This window comes from Sphaerodactylus townsendi, linkage group LG06, assembly GCF_021028975.2.
Source record: "Sphaerodactylus townsendi isolate TG3544 linkage group LG06, MPM_Stown_v2.3, whole genome shotgun sequence".
NCBI lineage: Eukaryota > Metazoa > Chordata > Lepidosauria > Squamata > Sphaerodactylidae > Sphaerodactylus > Sphaerodactylus townsendi.
The window spans coordinates 10,929,759-10,956,764 of NC_059430.1; the positions used below are offsets into that span (position 1 = coordinate 10,929,759).

The 27,006-nt window shown below is 44.5% G+C and overlaps 1 protein-coding gene across 4 annotated transcripts in view; it reads right to left on the bottom strand.

The window, feature by feature from the left end:
- Positions 1-368: 368 nt before the first annotated feature.
- LOC125434701 (cytosolic carboxypeptidase 1-like) overlaps positions 369-27,006 on the bottom strand; it is a 74,034-nt gene continuing 47,396 nt past the window's right edge. For 2 of the 4 annotated variants that reach the window (XM_048500281.1, XM_048500279.1), the window contains 11 exons: positions 20,657-20,743; positions 20,422-20,570; positions 16,460-16,547; positions 15,999-16,143; positions 14,526-14,679; positions 13,230-13,410; positions 11,354-11,483; positions 10,579-10,710; positions 7,183-7,359; positions 4,944-5,104; positions 369-2,598 (listed from right to left, as the gene is read on the bottom strand). In XM_048500281.1, coding sequence (XP_048356238.1) covers positions 2,373-2,598; positions 4,944-5,104; positions 7,183-7,359; positions 10,579-10,710; positions 11,354-11,483; positions 13,230-13,410; positions 14,526-14,679; positions 15,999-16,143; positions 16,460-16,547; positions 20,422-20,570; positions 20,657-20,743 — 1,630 coding nt within the window. In that variant the 3' untranslated portion in view covers positions 369-2,372. Of the gene's footprint in view, positions 2,680-4,943; positions 5,105-7,182; positions 7,360-10,578; positions 10,711-11,353; positions 11,484-13,229; positions 13,411-14,525; positions 14,680-15,998; positions 16,144-16,459; positions 16,548-20,421; positions 20,571-20,656; positions 20,744-27,006 lie in introns of all 4 variants that reach the window. The other 2 variants (XM_048500280.1, XM_048500282.1) reach the window with 2 other exon arrangements.

Sequence of the window (27,006 nt, forward strand, 5' to 3'; positions counted from 1 at the left end):
TGCTTGCATCTGCTTCTGAGAGTACCTTGCTCCATTCAAAAAAATTCAACCTGCCCCCCTCCCCCCCCCCATCCAGGAGGTGAAAATTCTACATACCCTCACTGAGGGACTAGTAGGTCCTACATATTCTGGAGTTTAAGGACGGCTACATGTGCTGAGACTGAAAATAAGCACCTGAACAGCACCTTGCACTTCTGAATAAGTAACAAAGTTGTTTATGGAGTGCTTCACCTGTGTTGGTTTTGAATCGATTCACAACTTATTGTCGAAGGCTTTCACGGCCGGAATCACTTGGGTGCTGTGTGGTTTCCGGGCTGTATGGCTGTGTTCTAGCAGCATTCTCTCCTAACGTTTCGCCTGCATCTGTGGCTGGCACCTTCAGAGGATCATCTTCAGAAGATCCTCTGAAGATGCCAGCCACAGATGCAGGCGAAACGTCAGGAGAGAATGCTGCTAGAACACGGCCATACAGCCCGGAAACAGCACCCAAGATTCACAACTTATTGGTTGTCATGATTATGTTCAATGTGGTTCCCCAAATCCCTGTATTGGTTTTCGTTTATGCAGTGAAAAACATCTGGCTCTCGTGGGGAGGGAAGACAAAACAAGTAACAACGGTACTTGTTTTCCTCGGTAAGTTACTGAGGAATTTGGCCTTATAGTAAAAGGAGAGTCTTTTATTTATGAAACAAATCCAAGTGAATCCCCTTCAAAATATTTTTAAAAAGATGGAAAGGAGAGATGAAATTCTGAAAGTGGGACTTATCCATGAATGACTAGACACAGAGATCTGCCCTCTTCAGCGTCAGTTATTTTGTACAAATTTCACATCTGCTTGACTCACAAAATCATTAAGCAACACTGGGGAAGATAGATGACGAATAGTGGAATCAGATGAAGTTAGGTATAAGCAAGAGACATTGAATATATGAGCATCTGGAGCATAGGTGTCAAACTCGCAGCCCTCCAGATGTTATGGACTACAGTTCCCATCATCCCCTGTCAGCATCACACTGGCAGGGGATGATGGGAACTGTAGTCCATAACATCTGGAGGGGCGCGAGTTTGACACCTGTGATCTGGAGCATCTGCATGCATAACAGGGCTATCCTAAGCATAGTTATGCCCTGTTCCGTGTGTTGAGAAGGCCTCAGCTCTGCTTAGGATCCGCACGGCTAGTGCCACATTCAAAATTAGTCACGAGTATACTTCACTTGCTCTGGCGCACACCAGAAGTGAATTTCAGTGTTATTTAATTCACATAAGAAGCTTCAATTCAGACACACAACCGCCCTCCTTCCTTGACATAGAACAGTATCAGCAATATATCCTGAACACATAGTACTCATTTGGACTATAAGCATATTAAAGAAATAAATTAACAGGTAGGTCACTAAGTGCACATACAATGTAATGTTTATAGTTATGCTTAGCAATGGTATAGACCAGCTTTCATACTATTGACTGCAGGAGGTAAATTTTTCGTATTTATGTTAGATTACAATTTCACAAATATATAAAACCATGGTTCTCACAGATGTGTGAGAATAAAAGCTAATATATCAGAAGAGTTGGTAAACGTACTGCAGGTGCTTGATTGTATGCTTGGCTCCTCATTAAAAACAGTAATTCCCACACAGATACACTATTAGGGGGATGAGGTCCTAGCCAAACACCCTCTTTCCAATATGCCAGTCATATGTCTGCGGAATATTTCTCAGTTTTTTTTTTATCGAGAAATTCTCAGTGCAGATCTAAGCTCTAAAGCGCCTAGCCTTCAGCAGATTTCAGAAGAAGGATGTAACTCTGCTTAGGAGTGTATCACAGTCTGTTTCAAATCAAGGCTATAGTAAAATGACGAAATTACATCTTATTTAAGGCTCAAGATATATATACCAACCAGTACATGAGTTTTCTTTAATTCGGCTGTGTGAAATAGTTCCTTCAGTACTACAAATGTTTAAGAACAAAAATGTCAACACACAAACAAATATATATCTATTTTTAAAACTGTATATATGTGTTTAGCAACCAACTTAAGATAATATCACAAAGAATGAGGTTTAGCTTCTACGTTCCGACACACCAATAGCTTCTTGTTGGTGACTGGAAGGGTGAAGGCGACAAAAAATCCATGCAGCAATATTGAGCAGTCAGTCAAGAGGTAAAGCAACGTCAGTGCAAAAGGTGAAAACTAGTTTCTTGAAATAAAACAGCTGCCAAGTCATTTAGGAGCCAGAACATTTATTGTTTTCCGGTTGGACTGTTTGAAGATCATTTGCTTGAGCCAAACTGCAAAGTTATAGGACCCCACCCCGTTCATCTTCCAAGAGCCACAAGACTTAATTCCTTCTTTGTGTTTCAAGGATGTCTTAAGGCAAACGTGTCCTTGTAGTTTCAGAGTCAGAAAGTCCCTCTTCTTGAAGACAGGGCTCAAAGTCACCACCATTATTTGCCAAGTCAGCCTCAGCCTCAGGCTCATCGCTGCTTTCTGCACTATAATCCACTTCTTCGAGGAAGCGCGGCTCGTCTTCTTCCATTAGGTATGTAGTGGGGCTAGAGCAAGAATACCGCGGAGAAGGTTTTAAGGCAGCGATACTGGAATGAAACGGCATATTTACTCACCCACACCAGCACGAAAAATAATCTACCAAACTACCAAATTTAGAAAGGAGTTACCTGAAATGGAACCAAAGAGGCATTAGAGTGATAAGTATACATTTGTGTGCAGATTGTTTAGCCAGTCATGGATGATCAAACTAGATGTTACAGAGGTGAACCATAAACAATGTTTATTTTCTGATAATGAAAAGAAACTGTGGGAAACTGCCGATTTGAGCAGAGAAACGATGGGGGGGGGGGGGAAGGTGTTTAACCATTTCCTTCCTGTTATTTGTCTACTCAAAGTGGGTCAAACCCAAACTGTTTTCCCACACACAGAAGAGAAGGTAATTAAGACACAGATATTCTCCGACTGAAGGAATCCTTGTCCCAAGAAGACTATCTGGCCCCCTCACTTCTCATTTTCTCATGCTTAGTTAAGATATCCATGGCTCATTCCGCACATGCAGAATAATGCACTTTCAAACTGCTTTCAGTGCTCTTAGAAGCTGTGCGGAATAGCAAAATCCACTTGCAAACAGTTGTGAAAGTGGTTTGAAAACGCATTATTTTGCGTGTGCGGAAGGGGCCCATGTTACAAAGTATTCAGAGTACGATTTTATATTTGTTAGCCCCCTTTTGCGCTATGGGTCACACAGAAGGGCGGTATATAGTAACAGAAATAAATCAACGAAGTGAATGTTTGTAACTGCATCAAAAGAACATAGTTTTCAATACAATAATTTTCTTCAGTAAAGCTTTACATTCCTCATGGGATGCTGAGGACGATATTGCATGTTTTCCAAAAATCCATCACTTTGTATAGCAAATGAAACCACCATACAAAATTTAAAGTACGAGCAGAGTAATACAGACAGGGATGCTACTGATCACACACAATCCTGTTCATAGTATGTCAGGAGGGAACAGAAAGGACAAATTCGCCACAGTAAAGTATTAGGAGAGCAAAAAGTTTGACATGATTCATGCAACCGCACCAAGTCACAGAAGGCAATGCCCCTACTCCTGGGAAAGAAGCCCAGCTTCTGCCAACTTGTCCAAAAAGGGAATTTTACTGATTCTCAGTGACAGGAATATTTAAAAAGGTAAAGTTTCCCCTTCAGTCGTGTCCGACCCTGGGGTACCACTGCAAGTAGTGATTTCATAGGCAAGCCTCTTTTGTGGGGTAGTTTGCCATTGCTTTCCCCGGCTATTCTTTACCCCCTAGCTATGAGCTAGGTACTCATTTACCGAGCAAGGGATGGATGGATGGCTGAGTTGACCATGAGCCAGCTGCCAAGATATCTGACCCACAGGGGGCTCAAACTCCTGACCGTGTGAGTGGCAGTGCAAGGACTTAACCACCACGCCACGCAGCTCCTGGGAATATTTAGCTGCTATCAATTCAATTATAATGGATTGTCACTAAGTTGTACCAAATTAATCTTAAAAACTAAACAATAATTAAAACATTTCTCTGAAAGAAATCTTGTCCTCAGCCTTCAATTTTAAATTAAAAAAAAAACACTTAAACTGAAGAAATATTAATGCATACATGCTTCAGAAAAACCTGACATGACAAGGTTTTGATACTTTGGATACAGGACCTGATACAGATTTCTGCAGTAGATTCAGAATTGTGCCGGCAGCAATCCCATTATGTTCCCTGGTATCTACATATACACAGCTACATGAAGTCTTTCACATGTGTGGTAGGCGCAATCCACTTCTTTCTAGATCCAGATGATAGTGTTTACTACTATTGCTATTTGTACATTTCTGTAAAATGTTCACTGGCAAGTAACTATGCCAGTGATTTTAAATACTTTCATGGTAAGGAAGCTCCTTATCCAGAGGTGGGATCCAGCAGGTCCTCACAGGTTCCCGAGAGCAGGTTACTAATTATTTGTGTGTGATTTACTAATTTACTAATGCTAGTTTACTAATGGGTGATTTTGCCACGTGATTTCTTTTTTGGCCTCTTGTAGATTGCAGCCCCCCTCCCTCTCTCAGCAGTAGCAGCGCAGAACTTGAAGCAGTCCTAGCAGGAGGTGCAACCCGGCGTCTGCGTGGCAGCCTCATGCGCCATTCGTGGAATTCGCTTCCCTCACCAAGTGATCGCATGAGCTGGCTGCTGCCCTTGCCACAGCTCCCGCCTAGGAAATGCTCCCTTCCACCCCCAGAATGTCTGCCATGCCCCCCCGAATGCCCAGATCTCCGGCCCCGCCCAGCCCCATTGGCGCTACGCCACAGTTTGAATCCCACCACCATGGGAACCTGTTACTAAAATGTTTGGATCCCACCACTGTCCTTATCAAATCAAAAAATTCAACTTGAACTACCTTGTTACTTTACAACTGGATTCAATGAAATCATTTTCAGTGTCAAAGAGGCTAGGTGGAAGGTTGTATTCCAGCGGCGATGTCAATCTTTTCAAACGCAGTAAACCAGAACAGAACTTAGCTCCCATCTCTTCAAGCTCACGTGTCCCAATCTGCAAACCCTAATTAGAGAGAATGTATACCTTGAGTGGCTAGTTTACAGCAATTAGGTCTGATTTATAGTGCAAGTATAGGGTTGGTCCCAGTCAGTTTTATTCTATATTAGCCCTCCACATTACAGCCCTTGTTTTTGTACATGCAGGTCCCGTGATTTTCATAATAGCCATTCTTGTCTTTCATTATGGTAGACACTGGGTAGATCCAATCCATTGAAATATTAATTTCCAGTACATGTACCCTGTTAAAAGTATAGAACAGCGGTTCTCAACCTGTGGGTCGCGACCCCTTCACAGAGGTCGCCTAAGACTCTCTGCATCAGTGTTCCCCATCTGTAAAATGGACAAATGTTAGGGTTAGGGGTCACCACAACATGAGGAACTGTATTAACGGGTCGCGGCATTAGGAAGGTTGAGAACCACTTGTATAGAAACTAAAACCTTAAATCAACAGAACAAAAGAGAAAAATCCTGGGGTGTTGTGAGAACCAGATTTATGGAGGAGAAGTCGATCTATGGCTACCAATCTTGATCCTCCTTGATCTCAGATTGCAAATGCCTGAGCAGACCAGGTGCTCAGGAGCAGCAGCAGCAGAAGGCCATTGCTTTCACATCCTGCACATGAGCTCCCAAAGGCACCTGGTGGGCCACTGCGAGTAGCAGAGTGCTGGACTAGATGGACTCTGGTCTGATCCAGCAGGCACTTTCTTATGTTCTTATGTTGTGTGGTTTCCGGGCTGTATGGCCGTGTTCTAGTAGCATTTTCTCCTGACGTTTCTCCTGGATCTGTGGCTGGCATCTTCAGAGGATCATGTGGAGGAGCGGGGAAACAGAGGATCCTCTGAAGATGCCAGCCACAGATGCAGGCGAAATGTCAGGAGAGAATGCTGCTAGAACACGGCCATGCAGCCCGGAAACCACACAACATCCCAGTGATTCTGGCCGTCAAAGCCTTCGACAATACACTGAGAAAAATCCTATTATCTGTCTTCCTATTGTTTCTGACAACATATATTACAATAAAAGTCTTGAAGAAAATTCAACTGAAGCAGGAGGGTAATACAAGTGGGGAAGGTGCATTCCTTTCCACTCTTTACTTTCTTCGCTCTCCCCACTTCTCTTCCTTTTTCTTCCCTCTCCCCATCAACCCACCCCTCTCTCTTTCTTGCCCTTCTCAGACTTCCCATCTTTTGTCCCATCCTTTCTCCATCAACCTCTCCCCAATTTCTCTTCCCTCTTTCTACCTCCCTGTCTTTCTCTCTTCCCCCTCCTTACTTTACAAGACGAGACAGCTGCAGTTTTAGGAAGCTTAGAAGAAGAAGAAGAAGAAGAAGAAGAAGAAGAAGAAGAAGAAGAAGAAGAAGAAGAAGAAGAAGAAGAAGAAGAAGAAGAAGAAGAAGAAGAAGAAGAAGAAGAAGAAGAAGAAGAAGAAGAAGAAGAGGAAGAGGAAGAGGAAGAGGAAGAGGAAGAGGAAGAAGAAGAAGAAGAAGAGGAGGAGGAGGAGGAGGAGGAGGAGTTTGGATTTATATCCCCCCTTTCTCTCCTGCAGGAGACTCAAAGGGGCTTACAATCTCCTTGCCCTTCCCCCCTCACAACAAACACCCTGTGAAGTGTGTGGGACTGAGAGAGCTCCGAGAAGCTGTGACTAGCCCAAGGTCACCCAGCTGGTGTGTGTGGGAGTGTACAGGCTAATCTGAATTCCCCAGATAAGCGTCCACAGCTCAGGCGGCAGAGCTGGGAATCAAACCCTGTTCCTCCAGATTAGATACACGAGCTCTTAACCTCCTACGCCAAAGACTCCAGCTGCCACCACAACTGCAACAGGTATGTTTTCTGCACATGCAGAGTCAACACTGTTGTATTGGGTGGCACTTAATCCCCTCCATGTGTTTTTTGTGATTTCAATTTTTTCAACAAACCTGGGGTGACCCCCACATTTTTTAGGGAAATATGTTTCAAGTCAGTGTGGCCCCGATCCACAAATTTAGACATCTGCAGATGTGGGGGGGGCCACACATCCCTATTATACATAAAGATTATTCAAAAACATTAACAATACAGATGTTATATTCCTTTTCACATACCTTGTATTTCCCTTGGTCACATCCACACAATGTACTTTCCATAGTGTAACTTCTCTGAACACCTATCTCTCTCCAGACTACAACGCGTGCTGTGGATTCTTTAGACTTCTCCACCACAAAACTGCAGCTGCCCATGCAAAATGCTGGAGCTCTCTGGCTCAAAATCTTCGGGAGTGTCTACAGGAAATAAAAGTTTTAAAGGATCTAAGATAGATTTAAAGTAAAAATAGCATACCATAAAGTAACTATTTCACACTAGAAGAATTTTGGATTTATATCCCCCCTTTCTCTCCTGCAGGAGACTCAAAGGGGCTGACAATCTCCTTGCCCTTCCCCCATCACAACAAACACCCTGTGAGGTGGGTGGGGCTGAGAGAGCTCCGAGAAGCTGTGACTAGCCCAAGGTCACCCAGCTGGCGTGTGTAGGAGTGCACAGGCTAACCTGAATTCCCCAGATAAGCCTCCACAACTCAAGCAGCAGAGCTGGGTATCAAACCCAATTCCTCCAGATCAGAATGCACCTGCTCTTAGCCACTACGTCACTGCTGCAGATACTACTAGGTGTATTATCTGATGACATATTGAAATTGTTTTGGGGGAGCAGTTTCTTTTGAACATTTTCCCATTTCTGTTTTAAATGCAGAAAAATAAAAATTTAGAAAACACATTTCAATAGTACCCAAAAGTGCAAAAAAAACCAACAGTTAAAATTGCTTATTTTGTTCACAAATACCCAAGAACAACAAAAATTACTTTCTCTAAATAAATAAAAAGTGTGATTCCAGCTATTCCTATTGTTTTATTAATTCTTGAGACAGTTTATAAAGAACTGCCCATAACCTATTTGCTGTAGTACTGATTTTTGTAAGTATCACCTGGTCAGCTGGGGAGATCATAAGTATTCCAACTACTGCCTCAGCCTCCCATGAGTGCAGAGGCGGGGGGGGAGGGGGGTGTTGCTGCCATCTGATTCTATCTGAGTGACTGGAAGTTTTTATTGAATTGAATTTTATACATGGTTTTATATGGTTTTATGCTGCTGTGTATGCCACCCTGAGCCCTTCGGGGGCGGGGGGGGGGCAGGTTACAAGGGGAGGGCGGGTTACAAGTGTGATGGATGGATGGATGGATGGATGGATGGATGGATGGATGGATGGATGGATGGATGGATGGATGGATGGATGGATGGATGGATGGATGGATGGATGGATGGATGGATGGATGGATGGATGGATGGATGGAAGGAAGGAAGGAAGGAAGGAAGGAAGGAAGGAAGGAAGGAAGGAAGGAAGGAAGGAAGGAAGGAAAGAAAGAAAGAAAGAAAGAAAGAAAGAAAGAAAGAAAGAAAGAAAGAAAGAAAGAAAGAAAGAAAGAAAGAAAGAAAGAAAGCTGGAACAACTGGGGAATCTCTTGGCCAAATCAGGGAGTCCCTGAGGTCATCCCCCTTCTCCTAGTGCAGGGGTGTCAAACTCGCAGCCCTCCAGATGTTCATGAACTACAATTCCCATCAGTCCCTCCCAACATGAGCATTGGCTATACTGGCAAGGGCTGATGGGAATTGTAGTTCATGAACATCTGGAGGGCTGCAAGTTTGACATCTGTGTCCTAGTGGCTCAGCTGAAGCAAGTGCCAGACACCCTTGTTTTTTGGGAGAGATGACTCATCTTGACTCCAAGCGGTAGGCCCAATCCCTCCCCTCAAATAATACTGGGAATGGGAGGGGGAGAGACAAGGCTGTAAAGCTTGTATGTTTCAGAGCTCTACAGAAGCACAAAAGAGACAACCTGCCCTTGCACAGACAGGAGCTGGGAGAGAAGCCCTCAAACAGCTTCTGGAGGTTTTGACACTGTCTACCGCCCTGTTGCCTAAGGCAACGAGGCCATTGAAGATGACTGTCCCTGAATATTGTACATAAAGATTGACATCGGGAGTTTATTTTAAAGTAACTCACTGAGGAGATAAAGAAATGATTTGTGACCCAAAAGACAGTATACTTTTTTTCATATTCTGTAGGAATTTATGGGTGATGGTGGTAAAAAAGGAAAAACATTTTGGAAAAAATGTGGATGGGAAATGCCATATCAAATTCTTGCAACCAAAGAATTCTGGCTAAAACACATCACATCAAGGTATTTTTCTGAATTTCTTTAATTAATTAATCTATCATCCTTATCATTTATCATAGTAATCTCTCTCCTCCAAAGCCTAGAAGGAGCATTCATTTGAGGCTGACCCTGAGGGCATGTATCTTAAGTTTTCTACATTACTCAAAAGTTTTCTACATTACTCAAAAGATTTGCTCCAAACTCCTTTATTGGCTACTAGTTCCATTCACAGCTAGGTTAAAACCCGTGTTACTGCAGGACTAAGTTACAGCAACACTAACTGAGAAGTAACTATTTGTGAATACTTTTGGATTGCTTTCCAGGTTTTGATTTTGATCATTTCTTCTCCACTGTATGGTATCACAATCCCTCACAGGATACAGAATTAAACCATAAGCCAGTGATGGCGAACCTTTTCGAGACCGAGTGCCCAAATTACAACCCAAAACCCACTTATTTATCGCACAGTGCCCACACGGCAATATAACCTGAATACTGAGGTTTTAGTTTTAAAAAAAAACAGTTGGCTCCGAGGCATGCGTTACTCGGGAGTAAGCTTGGTGGTAGTCGGTGGCTTTGCTTTGAAGCAACCGTGCAACTCTTCCAACGGGTGAATCATGACCCTAAAAGGGTTTACTCAGAAGCAGGCCCCATTGCCAGTAACCGAGCTTACTCCCAGGTAAAGGATCGCGCTTTAGTTCTTCACATGAAAATCAGTGGGGTTTAACAGCACTTAACAGGGTTACCTACACTGCTTCCCCAAAATTAGGTCTTAGGTTTAATGCTAATAATTGAGCCCAGTGGCCCAGGCCAGCGTAGGTATGGGGGGGGGGCGACTCTGTGCGTGCCCACAAAGAGCGCTCTGAGTGCCACCTCTGGCACCCGTGCCATAGGTTCGCCACCACTGCCATAAGCCTACCTGGCCCAGCACCTGTCTTTTCCAGCCCGCTGCAGCTCTCTAAACTATCAGGTAGGGATCTTATCATGACTCTGCAAGCAAGAGTCTTTATTTTTCAACCGAAAAGAGCATACAATTCTGTCAAACTGTGGCTCCTCTCGTTGAGCACTAATTCATTTTTGTTAGGAACATTTTTCTGCATAAATTCCATTTTAAAAAATTGGATGCACAACAACATGGTAGTGTTTGATATCCAGGTTATTGAAAACATATTAGTAAATGCATTATAAGAATCAAACGAAATCTAAATGTGAATGGATAAAACTACTGTGTACAGCTGTGTACAATATTTATGTACAATATACGGAGCCACAAATAAAACATAAAGCTCACCCTGTAACCTAGGTCTTCAATCAGATCGCAAGAAGCGGCGCTAACGTTTGTATGCCACATCGTTTCCTTGATGCTGCAGCCATACATGAACACATTCTTCTTGCGAGAATGACCATGATAGTCACAGAAAACCTGCAAGAAACAATTTTGACATTTGTTTCTAACATTTGCTTTATCATTTGCTTGAAAGAAGCCATGTTCTTCCACTACGTCATTCTAAAGAGAGCAAGTAAAAATATACCTAGAAGAAGAAGAAGAGTTTGGATTTATATCCCCCCTTTCTCTCCTGCAGGAGACTCAAAGGGGCTGACAATCTCCTTGCCCTTCCCCCCTCACAACAAACACCCTGTGAGGTAGGTGGGGCTGAGAGAGCTCCAAGAAGCTGTGACTAGCCCAAGGTCACCCAACTGGTGTGTGTGGGAGTGCACAGGCTAATCTGAATTCCCCAGATAAGCCTCCACAGCTCAGGCAGCAGAGCTGGGAATCAAACCCGGTTCCTCCAGATTAGATACATGAGCTCTTAACCTCCTACGCCACTGCTGCTCCTAGTGCTTTTTTCATGGGAATATTCACATATGTGACAGCTATAATATGAATGATATTTAAAGAACAAACAGAATGGGATCTGATGTAATGAGGTGCAAATATTTCTAGGGAGAGATCTGTTCGCCTTAAGCATAACATTTTGCCAAGTTCACGTGTAGTTTTGCAGAATGCCGTTTTCAGGCAATGACAGAATGGCTTTCAGTGAACAGAACAAGATAAAGAAGCTTACCAACGGCAAACGTTTTATAGCAGACAAATACTGGAGGAGGCCCTTGGCGTGATAAATTGTAGGATGCAGATCTGGGTTTGGGTTTTGCCATTGCCTATTCAAGTCCTCCCCGCTTAAAGAACAGCGATGGCTGTAGGAAAAATACAATCTTAATAAGATTTCATCAACTTAAAAAAAAAGATTTTCCTCTTCAAATAGATGCATGTACCAATTTGTTTTGTACTATGAAAAAAATCCGTCTACGTATTATTAGGCAAAAGAATATTTTTTAAATGCTATTTTTGTCGCAATGGCTATTGATGGTGTTGCTGGCAACCACAGCAACATTGCCAGCCTTCATGTCTTGGTTTCTGATAACAAACGGTAAGGAGAACTGGGCAGGGCCGTATTTAGCAGCAAACACGATAGGCCTAGCTCAGTGGTGGCGAACCTTTGGCACTCCAGATGTTATGGACTACAATTCCCATCAGCCCCTGCCAGCATGGCAATTGGCCATGCTGGAAGGGGCTGATGGGAATTGAAGTCCATAACATCTGGAGTGCCAAAGGTTCGCCACCACGGGCCTAGCTGTTTGCCACTTTTCAGTTGGCATTCCAAGATAGGATCTGAGAGATTCAAGTTCAAACTCAACTTTGCCATAGCGTTCACTGGAAGAACTTGGACCAGTCTCATCAGAGGTATATCTAGGCAAACTGGAGCCCGGGGATAAAACCTGATTCTCCCCCACCCTGAAACAGCATCACTTTCAATGTTTAAACTGGAGACCTTGGATTCTCCCTTTAAGTCCATGCCGAAGGGGGTGGATTTAAAAGGAGAATCTGGGGAAATTTGGAGGGTGCCTGCTGTCAGGAGTGCAATTGTTAAGCTAGCACCACCAAAATTTCAGAGTATCTTTAGAAGACTCTCCTGATGATACCACCCAGGTTTGGTGAAGTTTGGTTCAGGGGGTCCAAAGTTATGGACCCTCAAAAGTGTAGCCCCCATCTCCTATTAGCTCCCATTGTAAACAATAGGGGATGGGGCACCCCTTTTGGGAGTCCATAACTTTTGATCCCCTGCACCAAACCTCACCTAACTTGGGTGGTATCATCAGGAGGGTCTCCTGAAAAATTCCTGAAATTTTGGCGCTGCTAGCCTAAAAACTGCACCCCCTGCAGGCCGAAAACTGAAAAACACTAAAAAAATACAAAACACACACAAAAGGACCTGAAATTTTTGCGCCCTCCACTGGGGGGGGGGGGCCACCCGGGGACATGTCCCTAGGCAAATACGCCACTGATATTCTCATCCTAACCTATCTTACAGGGTTATTGTGAGGATAAAAATGGAGGAGAGGAGCAGCATTTAGGCTGCTTTTGGGTTTCTACTATGGAAAAAGGTAGAGCAAGAATGAAGTAAATAAATACATATAGACGATGAGAGGGATTGATAAAAAACTGCTTGTTTGTGGGCGGAAGGGGAAAAAGAAAGTAAAGCAAAGTGGGAATATGGGGTTGACAGGAGGAGGGTAACAGGAAATAGTGTCAAGTTGACACAGGGGAACTGAGGTAAGCCTCACACATCTCTGTAGGTTTCCCAAGATGAAGCTGGACCATAGTTTTCCTAGGTAGGGGAAATTAAACATTCTACATTCTAAAGGATGGCATGAAGGAACTGGATATGAGTATTACAGAAGAGGGAGCATTTTCCTTAACTAAGGTTCATTCCGCACATGCAGAATAATGCACTTTCAAACTGCTTTCAGTGCTCTTTGAAGCTGTGCGGAATGGCAAAATCCACTTGCAAACAGTTGTGAAAGTGGTTTGAAAACGCATTATTTTGCGTGTGCGGAAGGGCCTTAGTTTCTAAATGCAGCTAAAAACTTTTAAAAACTTACTTTCCATTGATGACTCCATCGGGGTTAAGCATCGGTACAATTTTAAAAATATAGGATTCTCGTAAATTCTGGGCAGCAGCAGTATTACTCATGAGATATTCCAATGTTCCCTTCATAACCCAGCTTGAATTAGTCTCTCCAGGATGTACACGAGCAGATAAGAAAATATAAGGACGGTTTCCTAAAAACAACATAAAGAAGAATGATACACTCTTAGTCACTGTTGGAAAGAACTTCAAGGTGAAGTACTATGAATCTCTAAATAAGGCCCTTTCCGCACCGCAATGGTGCAAGGGTGCGTCGGCGTAAAAGAGGCCGACGCACCCCCCCAGGGACCGTTCACATGGACGGTCCCGGGAGGGCAGCAGGCAGCGGCGCAGCCTTCACACAGGCTGCGCCATCCCTGAAAGCTTACCTCGTCTCCTGGACTTCGGCTCATCGCAGAGGCCAGGGGACACGCCCCCACAGGCTGGAGCGACGGTTCTAGAGTCACAGGCCAGGGGGGCGTGTCCCCTGGCCTCTGCGATGAGCCGGAAGCCAGGAGACGAGGTAAGCTTTCAGGGATGGTGCGGGGGACATGGCGCCTTCCAGCCGCTGCCATTTGCACGGCAGTGGTTGGAAGCCACTGTTTCCGGAAAAGCTCGCTCAGGGAGCGAGGTTGGGAAACAGCGGTTTCGCACCACGGGGCGGGGGGGGGAGCGAGGGCGGCGCTGCTGCAATGCAGCAGCACCCCCCATATGAACAGCTCCCTAGGGACGGCGTTTTTGCCATCCCTAGAGCGCTATTTTTGGCCCGTGCGGAAAGGGCCTAAGATTTAAAAATATGAAATACATTCTAGCAATTCAGGTAACTGTTGGCAACATTTTTATATATTAAGGCAGGTGTGTCAAACTCGCGGCCCTCCAGATGTTCACGAACTGCAATTCCCACCAGTCCCTCCCAACATGAGCATTGGCTCTACTGGCAAGGGCTGATGGGAATTGTAGTTCATGAACATCTGGAGGGCCGTGAGTTTGACACCTGTGTATTAAGGGAATGTATGGACATACAAATAGACATTTATCAACATTCTATTATTCACTCGCAATTAAGCCTTTAAATTTTTCCACCAGTGAGTTACTGAAACAGCTATCTACCACCCACTGAAATGAATGAAATTTTAAAACTATTTAACGTCGGAGTGGATCATACAGATTATAGAAACAACCTACAAACACAGGAGAGAACAATTTACCAGCTGTACATTGAAATAGCTTTAAAAGAATCTCAGAGATTAGGAAAAACTATTATACTTACTGAACTGACAGATATGTTCATAATAATGTGATTCTGGCATGGCTGTTATAGTGACTAAAGGACAGCTATTTCCAGAAAGGGTCTCACACAAAGCATCATGTCGAAAATATATCTGCTGAGGATTGTATGTAGATTCCAATTTTTGGAGGTGCATCTTTATAAAAACAACAACAACAATAACTGTAAGCCTTTGAGGAGGTCCTTTTTATGGCGTAATCATTTTAGGTGCTTTCTAAATAATAATTTTGAACCTATTTTGAAAACCTATTAAGTGTTATTAAACTAATTTATCCTAATATTGTATTGTTGAAGGCTTTCACGGCCGGAATCACTGGGGTGCTGTGTGGTTTCCGGGCTGTATGGCTGTGTTCTATCAGCATTCTCTCTTGATGTTTCACCTGCATCTGTGGCTGGCATCTTCAGAGGTAAGATACTACACTTGATCTTAGCCAAAAGGCCGAGAAGCGAGGTAAGATGCCAGCCACAGATGCAGGCGAAACGTCAGGAGAGAATGCTGCTAGAACACGGCCATACAGCCCGGAAACCACACAGCACTCATCCTAATATTGGTTTTATATAGGATAGCTTTTAACATTTTCCACTTTTACCACATTTCCTTCATTATAAATAATCCTTTTAAAAATATGACAAAACACCCCACCAACTTTAAAGACATCTGAATTTAGCCAGAAAACAACAGCACCTGGTTAAACTATTTTCATACTGGTTCTGGTGGGTTTTCCGGGCTGTGTGGCCGTGGTCTGGTAGATCTTGTTCCTAACGTTTCGCCTGCATCTGTGACTGGCATCTTCAGAGGTGTATCCCAGAGAGAAGTCTGTTACTTTACTAATTCACTGAGCTTAATACTGCGCTTAAGAACAATCTTGTACATTATTAGTATACAAAATCAAGGACATGAATTGTATAGAACAGTGATGGCGAACCTTTTCGAGACCGAGTGCCCAAATTGCAACCCAAAACCCACTTATTTATCGCAGTGCCAACATGGCAATTTAACCTGAATACTGAGGTTTTAGTTTAGAAAAAACGGTTGGCTCCGAGGCGCACATTACTCGGGAGTAAGCTTGGTGAAGCAACCGTGCAATACGTCGAATGGGTGAATCACGACCCTAGGAGGATTTACTCAGAAGCAAGGCCAGCCTAGATGTGTGTGTGTGTGGGGGTGGGTGGGGGTGATTTACCACTCCCCCAAATGACGAACTCTGTGCACACGTGCCCACAGAAAGGGCTCTGAGTGCCACCTCTGGCACGCGTGCTATAGGTTCGCCACGACTGGTATAGAATTAACTGATTCCCTCAACTTTACAAGTATCTCAGAAAGTTCCTGTGTTTTAGTAATTAGGATCTTTGTAAAATTATTATACAATACAGTCACATATACTTCAGATACCTGAAGGTGTGTAATGAAATCACATATATTAAAATAAATTATCCAAGTTTAAATTAACTCACCATCAAAGCTGAATAAGTATATGGATAATGGTAAGCGAAGTAGCAAACATCTTCCTTATGTGGGAAGTTGACAGTGAAGGTAGTTGTGTAGTAGGATTTCCCCTTTTGGCCACCAGCTGCAGCTGAACTTCTAGAAAAATGATTCCTAAGAACAAAATGTTGAAATGTGCTTAAAATATACAGTGCCACCTAATCTCCTGAAATGGAGTAACACAAGATTTGCTTAAATATTACATCTGGTACAAATTAACAATGATTTGACTCAGAATCTTTCAAATGGTTAAATAGGCTTTCATTTATTTACATGACCCCGTACAAACATTATAAAATCATGAAACGGCATAAAAATCCTTCAAATTAAACTATAAACCTCCCAGCACACCAAATACTTTCCTTTCCTATCAAATACTTTTCTAGCTCACTAATTTAAAACCTGATCCCAACAATTAACATATGCTTACTTGTAGTAACAAATATCTGTTCCTACACGAATCCACCAGGGTTGGCCATTTAGCGCATCTTGGACAGAGTACATGAGAGGCTGCATACCTTCAAGAGAAATTATTATTATTGAATACAATTTCACATATTCAGCAGACAACCCCTGTCGTTGGTTCTACTCCATTGTGGCAAAAGTTCTTCAATCGGAGGAAGAAGGTTATCCGGACCTTTCAAAGACTTAGAGCAGAAAGGGGGAGTAAATAACGAACTAGAGTCAAAATCCATATGAAAAGCTGAAATAGCTGCCAAATGTACTTTGGTAGACGGATTAGTCAAGTTACAACCTTTTAAAGACCACAAATACTCAAAAATGAACTGCATGGGTAGAAGCAGAGGTGGGATCCAGCAGGTTCTCACAGGTTCCCGAGAGTAGGTTACTAATTATTTCTGTGTGCTGAGAGGGGGTTACTAATTGGTGATTTTGCCACGTGATTTTTGCCTTAGTTACGCCCCTCCTCTCAGCAGTAGCGCACAGAACTGGAAGCAGTCTAGCAGGAGGGGTACCGGTGTGCGTGGCAGCCTGCGCCTGCGTGCATTCGTTTCCCGCCCAAGGACCGGCACAGCGGCTGCGTCCTTGCCACAGCCCCGACCAGCAATGCCCCACCCCGGAATGCCCGGCCACGCCCCTGTCGTGCCTCACCCAGCCCCATTGCCGCTAGGCAATTTTTTGAATTCCACCATCATGGGAACCAGTTACTAAAATTTTTGGATCCCACCACTGGGTAGAAGTGACAGGATCAACATGTCTGGCATTGGCCCAATCACAAAAACGTCCTCCCTTTGCTTCATACGATCTGCGAGTGGAGGGCTTCCTACCAGAGAGCAGAACCTCCTTAACCCTAATAGGCCAAATGCTCTATGAAGGATCAACCAGGCAGCCTAGTGGAGGGAAGGAATATCATGATGGCGAACTCCTCTGCTTCTGGAAAAAAAAGTACACACTCCCTTTGGCCATCCTGTGCAACAGAGGGAATCCAGTATGGTGTTCCAGTCTGGTACTATGAGGATGCAGGTCGATCCCTCCTCCCTGTTCTTGGCCACCATCCAGTGTAGCAAGGGAAACGTGGGAACGGAGGTCGATTCTCCACTGGCAAAACGAAACTAGATACGGGACCTTTTGATTCGGGACCTTTTGAACACGGTTTCGGGACCTTTTGAACACGAGACCTTTTGAACACGGGATTCGGGACCTTTTGAACACGGGTAGATTCGGGACCTTTTGAACACGGTTTCGTGGTCCCCACCGCAGTCTGTGCCCCCTTCTCCCCAGAAACGCAGCAGGCAGGCAGGAGTCCCCACTGTCAGCGGATCAAACACGCAATCCGCTCAGGGGCTCTCCTGATTGGCTGCTCCGTTGTGCTGGGGCGGGAATTAATTTTTTTTAAAGAACGGATCCACGTCTCCACAAGCATGCGCAGAACAACCCTATGCGGGAACGGATCCACGTCTCTGCGAGCATGCGCGGGAACATTTTTAAGTGAATGCAAGGTGTGCATCGCGTGCAGCCCACTGCTTCCTGATTGGATGGGAGCTTCCATGTCACTCACAAGGGTGGGTAATTCGAATCCGGAATCACCCCCCGAGCTTCCCCACCGCTCCTTGTTCGGCGCATGTTTTTCAGAAAGGTCTACTTTCTTCCAGGTTCTGAAAAGACGCGAGCTGAGCGGGGGTGGGGGGAGCAACAGAGACGGGGTGAATGCGTTTTCGGCACTGGTGTAGTGGGGAGTTCTGCCGGAATCTGGACATTTTGTGTGACGAGCGCGCATCTAATTGTGAGTGGGGAATCAACCATATACAGAAATGTTCTGCTCCATTTGAACTGTAAAGTATTGCCCAAGGACTCCTTGTCCAGCCCTGCTTTGTAACAATACGTCTGTCAATTCGCGTTGTTGGGCAAAGCAAACCAATCAACGCTTGGGGTTCCCCAAGCGGTACAGACTGGTTTTAGATGACATTGGTTTAGGGACAGTCCTGGTGATCAGTTAGATCACAACACAGAGAGTGGGTCAAGGTGTTGCTCATCCCTGCTTTATGAACCACAGTCAGGAAGTCCTGATGTTGTATGGCCCACATCCAAAGTCCACCAGCTTCACTGCAAAGTTGAACTGACTCCATGGCACCCTGTTTATGCAATACTTGGTGGCCACGTTGTCTGTAAAAACCATCACACATTTGCCAGTGACAAGGGCTACAAAAGACACAAGGGCACGTCTTACTGCTCTGATTTTGAGAACATTAATATGTAAGTTGGTCTTTGCAACCAACCATTCCCCTTGGATATAGTTGTTGAAAGGTGCAGTACTGAAGCGGGGTTAAATCCCAAATAGCAGAGGTGCGCAACACACACACTGGAACTCACAGCAGGAACTGAGACGCACACAGCAATATCAGCTTCGCAGAAGCGGTCCTACTTTATTTAGTTCACAGAAAGTTGCTCTCTCAGACAAAGTGCTTCGCCAGACGACGCGAAGACAGGAGTCTCACAGCACAAAGCACAGTGCTGACTTATATACGATGCACTAACCAATCAGAGTTCCCTTCCTGTTAGTCCAGAAAGAGGCTGTGTCATGTGGCAATCTGTCATTTAGATTTTGCTGATCAAACATTGCTTTGACAATAGTTGCGCTTGCAGTGAGCCCCCCAGCCTTGGAGGGAGGCATCAGTAAAAACTTGAACCTCACAGGAAGGCTTCCTGAAATGCACATCCTCAGCGAGTTATTCAACACGTCCCACCCCCTTCCAAGGACTTCATGACAGACAGAGGAATGGAGAGTAGTTTACACTGAGATTTAAAATGCCCGAGGAACCAATTTTGAAGAGGATGGAAATGGAGTATAGCGAACAGGAGTTTCTAGAAGGATCTTAATGAAACTGACAAGTCTTCTACTGTGACTGGGCCTGTGCACGCACAGACTTCTGTGGGTCTGCACAGAAGGTCACGAATAGGAACATTTTGTTACAGGTTCTCACTTAGTATATATACTTAGTCTATACTAATATGACTCCATCTGTTGATCTGTTTTCTATCTACTTGTTTTCTATATAGCATATTGCAAACGATCACAGTAATGTTCAGCAATTCAAATATTTTGCTAAAAAAATTTTCCAGAAAGAAGGGAAGAAAGAGGTAAATGTTTTTCTTCTTTTTCGCTCCTCCAACTCTTCCTTGATAGCTTAGGGATTCATAAAGGGTAGAACTACAGAAGGCTATGGTTGAAAGAGGTCCGCAAGGCCTATTAGCATTTATGCCTGTGGGTTCTCTGAAGCCTACCTTCGGGACCGTCTCACCCCATATGTCCCTCTGCGGCCTCTGCGTTCGGCAGAGGCCAATTTGCTGGTGGTCCCTGGCCCCTCGATGATGCGGCTGGCCTCTACCCAGGCCAGGGCCTTTACAGCCCTGGCCCCTGCCTGGTGGAACACTTTACCACCAGCTATCTGGGCCCTGCGGGATCTTGGAGAGTTCCACAGGGCCTGTAAGACCGGATTGTTCCACCAGGCGTTTGAAGGGGCCGGCCGCTGATGTGCGCCCTCCTCCTCCCCCCTTTACACTCTGGGCCCTTAATTTTTCTGGGGTCCTCAGCTCTCTGGGTTTGTTTTTTTTCCAGGGTGGGTTTATTACGTTTTATTACATTTTATTACTTTTATGCTGGATGCCGCTGTAATTTTGTTTAATCCGCTGTTTCAATTGTGTTTTAATGTGACTGTTTGCTATTATGTTGTTCACAACCCAGAGCCCTTCGGGGGAGGGTTGGTATACAAAACTAATTATAAACAAACAAACAAACAAACAAACAAACTCTCAAACAACTGTTTCCTCTAACTTGGAGGTAAAGTGGGGTAGGGAAAGCTCTTGTACGTCTGAACACAGCCTAATTTTTCGCAACTCATTCTTTTCAACAGGAAAATTACAGCAGAGCCTTACCGTAATTGAACTGACTGTTTGACTTTTCACAGTTGATTATGTTAAATCGGTAAGCAATGCCTGCCCTCATTCCACTGACTTCGAAGTAAAACCACTGGTGATAATGGTTGCTGTTTATGTCAGCATTCAGAATAAGATCGTACTCATTTCTAAAGATAAGCAGGGGGAAAAAAGTCTCAAAATTAAACGAACTCAAAAGGCCAAAATAAAATAGAAGTGGTGGCAAGTTTCTTACTTTCTGATCTGAATAACTTTGCGCAAGTTCCCGGATTCAAATTTGGAATTAAACTTCAAAACGTCTCCTTCATCTGGCGCTGGACAGCTGAAAGACACCACAAGGGAAATAGTAGCACTGTTATAACTAGCTCAGCAACAATCGTTGTAACAGACTTCAAAACCTCCTGAGTACATACCATCAGACTGGGATGAAAAATAATCTAGTTCATCCTATTAGCTGTTAAAGGTTTCAGTTACACAAACCAGTCTTATTACCTTTACTATTTATTTATTTATTTTATTTAGTATACCGCCCTACCCCGAAGGGCCCTGAGCAGTGTTATCAAGGTACATACTTACTTTCATGTTATTGCTTTAACAGAAAACTGGTCACAAACAGCATCACTGAAAGAACCTTTTATTGCACTCTTTTAATTAACAACTGCCATCAATTTTTTTGCAAATAAAAACATAATTTTTTTATTCATTCTCAAATAGTAACATCTGGATTAGCCTCTCCCCAAAAAATATGATTTATAAAATATAAACTGCTATAAAAATTTCTTCCTCAAATCCTTCCAAAAGCAACAGGACAAAAGAATATGTTCCAAAGTCTCAATCTGACCATCCCCATACTTACATATTCTATTCAAATCAGAAATATCTGCATAACGGCCCTCAGTGACCATTGGCAGAAACATGTTTAATCTAGCAAGTATTCTATAATGCAATGGTTCTCAACCTTCCTAATGCCGCGACCCTTTAATATAGTTCCTCGTGTTGTGGTGACTTTCTTAAGCATCCTCCATGATGAACCATCCAGACCATGACTTGTTAGCTTAACTTGTCTTTTAACCCCCAAACTTCATCTCTCATTCCCCCCTCCCTTCTTTATGCACACTTTCTAAATGTACAATTTCTGGGATGGATAACCACTCCACATGTTCCTCAATGGTTGGTGTTTGGAATATTCGATTGGTGTTTGGAATACGCTGCCACAGGAGGTGGTGATGGCCACTAACCTGGATAGCTTTAAAAGGGGCTTGGACAGATTTATGGAGGAGAAGTCGATCTCTGGCTACCAATCTTGATCCTCCTTGATCTGAGATTGCAAATGCCTTAGCAGACCAGGTGCTCAGGAGCAGCAGCAGCAGCAGAAGGCCATTGCTTTCACATCCTGCCTGTGAGCTCCCAAAGGCACCTGGTGGGCCATTGCGAGTAGCAGAGTGCTGGACTAGATGGACTCTGGTCTGATCCAGCAGGCTAGTTCTTATGTTCTTATGTTCTTATTATGTTCTTAATGAAGAGATCTAAAGAATTCGCTCCTCTGCAATCTTTCTTCTTTCAAAAGTCTTCACTACTTTGCCATCCACAAGGTCCACTGTTTCTCTAGCCCAGTGGTTCTCAACCTTCCTAATGCCACGACCCTTTAATACAGCTCCTCATGTTGTGGTGACCCCCAACCCTAACATTTATCCATTTTACAGATATAGAACACTGATGCAGAGAGTCTTAGGCGACCCCTGTGAAAGGGTCGTTCGACCCCCAAAGGGGTCACGACCCCCAGGTTGAGAACCGCTGCTATAAAGGGACACCATTACATAACAAAGATAGAGTGGATTAGAAATCGAGGGGTTTAATCCAAGAGTGGCTTGTTGCGCTTTCCCACGTACTTCTAAAACCCAACGATGTTACAACTGACTCGATTTTTATTTCATATGCATTATTTGGGCTAAAGCCCAACCGCATCCTATTTACCTTTTCCCAAGAAGACAATGACAAGTTCTTTCTAATAAAGCTTAGCAGCCCGCATTAGACACAATCATCTTTCAGTATAAAACAGTTGCACTTACCTGTAACTGCTGTTCATCAAGTGGTCTTCTGTTGAAGGAAACACATTAAGACTGTGCATGCACAGAGCCCGCGATGGGAAAAGTCTGAAGATTTTCCACTAGAGGGCACTCCTGCCATTAGATGTTCCTCATGATCATGCCCCCCCCCCCATGGTAACGTAATGGCGAAATGCCCTCCCTTCAGTTCGATCTCAGCTGCCACCATTCCCATAGTCAGAACTCAAGCCGGGCAGGAGGGAGGGTATGTGAGTCTGCACAGAAAACCACTCAATGAACAGCACTTACAGTGCAACCCTGTTTTCATCATCATGACTTCTGTGCGGTCCCACATTTGGAATATTCCCAAGCTACTCATATAAGAAGGCAAGTGGAATTCTCATTCACTCACTGAAACATCTCACTGAAACGATCTCTGGCTACCAATCTTGATCCTTCTTGATCTGAGGTTGCAAATGCCTTAGCAGACCAGGTGCTCGGGAGCAACAGCAGCAGCAGAAGGCCATTGCTTTCACATCCTGCATGTGAGCTCCCAAAGGCACCTGGTGGGCCACTGCGAATAGCAGAGTGCTGGACTAGATGGACTCTGGTCTGATCCAGCAGGCTAGTTCTTATGTTCTTAAGGCCACTGCTTTCAACTCCTGCATGTGAGCTCCCAAAGGCACCTGGTGGGCCACTGCGAGTAGCAGAGTGCTGGACTAGATGGACTCTGGTCTGATCCAGCAGGCTCTTTCTTATGTTCTAAACACAACCTTTATTGAAAAACAGAATGAAGAACAGTCTTCCCCACAGCAACTTCCTTCTTGTATGCAGATCGAGCACATAAAGCTTTCTAAACATCTCCTCTGGTGACCAAGTCACTGCCTTGCAGAATTCTTGAATCAAAACACCTTTCAAGAACACAGACTATAAAAAGTGAGCCCTAGTGTAATGTGCACGTATACCTAATGGACACTGTACCCAGTGGTGGGATCCAAAATTTTTAATAACAGGTTCCGATGGTGGTGGGATTCAAACAGTGGCGCCGCCGCACACACGCACCTCCAGTCCCTGTTGGGCAGGGAGGTTGCTTTAGTAACCCCTTCTCGGCACTCAGAAAAAATTAGTAACCACTTCTAGAGAAGTGGTGAGAACTGGTTGGACCCCACTTCTGACTATACCCCAATGGAATAGTGCCAAGGGGACGGGGGTGTGCACGATGCACCGAGCATGTGCCGGTTCAGGGGCGTGATGTGGGCATTCTGGGGTGCAGAGCTCCTGAATGCCCCGACCGGAGTTATGCCTTGCTAGGGCTCTGCTGTACCCCTGATGAATTGTAACACTTTCAAATTGTTCCTACTATCCGTCTTGATAAAGTCCGTGGTGATACCTTCCTACCTTTTTACTTCCCTGAACATACCCTTTGTGATTCAATAAAAGTTCTCCAGTCTCTGGGCAATTGCAAAACAAGTTGCTGGTTTGGGCAGCAGTTCATTCAAACGCTCCACAAAACCCTCCAACATAGGGAATGCTGCTAACCTAGGCAATTCCAAATAAAAAAATGCTTCAAAACATTATATTTAGATTTTGGGGCTGAGTTCGATAGCTCGATATTCAGCTCCCTTGCCACTGGAACATTTGCTGTGCGTATAATCTTAAATTCTCTGATGGAAAGACCTCAGGCACCTTCACTACTTTTTCATCAGACGAAGTCTCTGCCATCTCCTCTGAGGCCTCTTCAGACAAGATTACACGACTCTTCTCCACAGATGACTCAAACAACCGCTCCAACAAAGTTGACAAAGTTCCTCACCAGAGACTATTAAGAAAACTCAGCAATCAAGGGATAAGAGGGGAAGTCCTCCTATGGATTAAAAACTGGTTGAGAAACAGGAAGCAAAGAGTGGGTGTAAATGGGAAATTCTCACAATGGAGAGATGTAAGGGGTGGTGTCCCCCAAGGATCCGTTTTGGGACCAGTGCTCTTTAACCTATTCATAAATGACCTGAAAGTAGGGCTGGGTAGCATGGTGGCCAAGTTTGCAGATGATACCAAATTATGTAGTGTGGTGAGAACCGCAAAGGATCATGGCGTAAGAGCTCCAAGCGGACCTTGATAAATTAGGTGAGTGGGCTCAGAAATGGCAAATGCAGTTCAACGTAGCAAAATGTACAGTGGTGCACATAGGGGCAAAAAATCCAAACTTCACATACATGCATACAGGGTCAGTGCCATCAGTCACAAGACCAGGGAAAGGGATTTGGGCGTCCTAATTGATAGTTCCATGGGAATGTCAACTCAATGCATGGCAGCTGTGAAAAGGCAAACTCCTATAACTGGGGATGATTATTAGGAAAGGAGTTGATAATAAAACTGCAAGGATTGTCATGCGTCCTTTATATAAAGCAGTGGTGCGACCGCGACTTGGAGTAACTGTGTTTCAGTTCTCTGGGTCGTGCCACATCTCCAAAAAGGATATCAAGAGATAGAAAAAAGTGCAGAGAGAAGGGCAACGAGGATGATTGAGGGACTGGAGCACCTTCCCTTAAGTGAAGAGAGAGGCTGCAGCCGCTTGGGACCTCTTTTTTTTAGTTTGGAGAGGAGAGACGCTCTGAGGGGGGGATAAGGATTGAAGTCTATAAAAATTCATGCATGGGATAGAAAATGTTGACAGAGAGAAATTTTTCTCTCTTTCTCACAATACTAGGAAACCAGGGGGGCATACATTGAAAATGCTTGGGGAAGAATTAGGACTAATAAAAGGAAACACTTCTTCTACGCAATCGCAGGATTGGTGTTTGGAATATGCTGCCACAGGAGGTGGTGATGGCCACTAACCTGGATAGCTTTAAAAAGGGCTTGGACAGATTTATGGAGGAGAAGTCGATCTATGGCTCCCAATCTTGATCCTCCTTGATCTCAGATTGCAAATGCCTTAGCAGACCAGGTGCTCAGGAGCAGCAGCAGCAGCAGAAGGCCATTGCTTTCACATCCTACACGTGAGCTCCCAAAGGCACCTGGTGGGCCACTGTGAGTAGCAGAGTGCTGGACTAGATGGACTCTGGTCTGATCCAGCTGGCTTGTTCTTATGTTCTTAAATCTTAAATTCTCGGATGGAAAGACCTCAGGCACCTTCACTACTTTTTCATCAGATGAAGTCTCTGCCATCTCCTCTGAGGCCTCTTCAGACAAGATTACACTACTCTTCTCCATAGATGACTCAAACAACAGCTCCAACAAACCCTCTCTCCATGCCAGAACTGAATTCTGCTGCCTCCCTGTCATGACTGTTGGTTCCGACTCTGGAATAATGAATGAAATTCTCTCCATCCCTTGATGGGAAACAAGGAATAGCAGTAACTGTGGCAAGCCCATCACCAAAGTTGATGACCCTACAGCTGAGGGTCTCGAGTCAGTTGGAACCAGGAACCGCCCCTGTCTTCTGATTCACCACCTGAGCCTTCTCAAATACAGAAATGGCTGGGGACAGTGCGCTCACTGATGGAGAATGTGGAAGCGAAGCATCCCTCTCACTTTCCATGAGATATGCCTTTATCTAGCACAGTGGTTCTCAACCTTCCTAATGCCACGACCCTTTAATACAGTTCCTCATGTTGTGGTGACCCCCAACCCTAACATTTGTCCATTTTACAGATGGAGAACACTTATGCAGAGAGTCTTAGGCGACCCCTCTGAAAGGGTCGTTCGACCCCCAAAGGGGTCGCGACCCACAGGTTGAGAACCGCTGATCTAGCAGGACTGCGTATCTTTTCTCTATTTTTCACCTACTCTTTCACTTTCTTACAGGGAGGCTCCGACCCACTCCTCAGAATGGATGGTGAAGTTGATCAGATCCAACCCCATTCTAAGATGGAATCCTTGGAATCTTTTTAAGGGTTCCTAAACAGAAAATCAGTTGGGGGGGGGCAGCCTTCCCCTAAAGTTAGATAGTTCACCACTACTTACCTTGTCATGCAGCATCCACTCACAGGAAAATGTTGGTTGTGCTCTACAAGATTGATTCTGCACTTGAGAATCGATCTAGGTTCAACCTGGGTCCCTGAACAGTACTGACCTAGGTCGACTCCGTTGTTACTCCCCACAGCAGCCAAGGTCGTTCCGCCGGAGCCTAGCTCAGAGGGCAGGATCACCTTGCTGCCTCTTCACTGCTCGTTCCTGATTGGCTGCTGTTCTACAGCGGGAAACGTGAATGTGCGTCCCTTTTTTTGTTTTTGTTTTTTTACATGACGGCAACGTAGCCACAAAGCAGTGCTCTACATAGCTAAAAGCAGCATGTAAATGTGCGCTGTTTATATGCATGGCCGTCGCTTCGTATTTAAGAAGGAAAATGTTTTTTAAAAGGCGCGCTTTACCCCGCCGTGAGTTTCCTGTTCTGCGCATGCCCAAAACACTGAACTGTGATTGGCTGATCTGGAGAGCCACTGGGAGGATGATTCCCCACTTTACCGGCTTTGACCTGAGTTCAACCTAGGTTCACTGAAAAAGTTGTACCTCCCTGGTGGAGTTGGAAATTTGACAG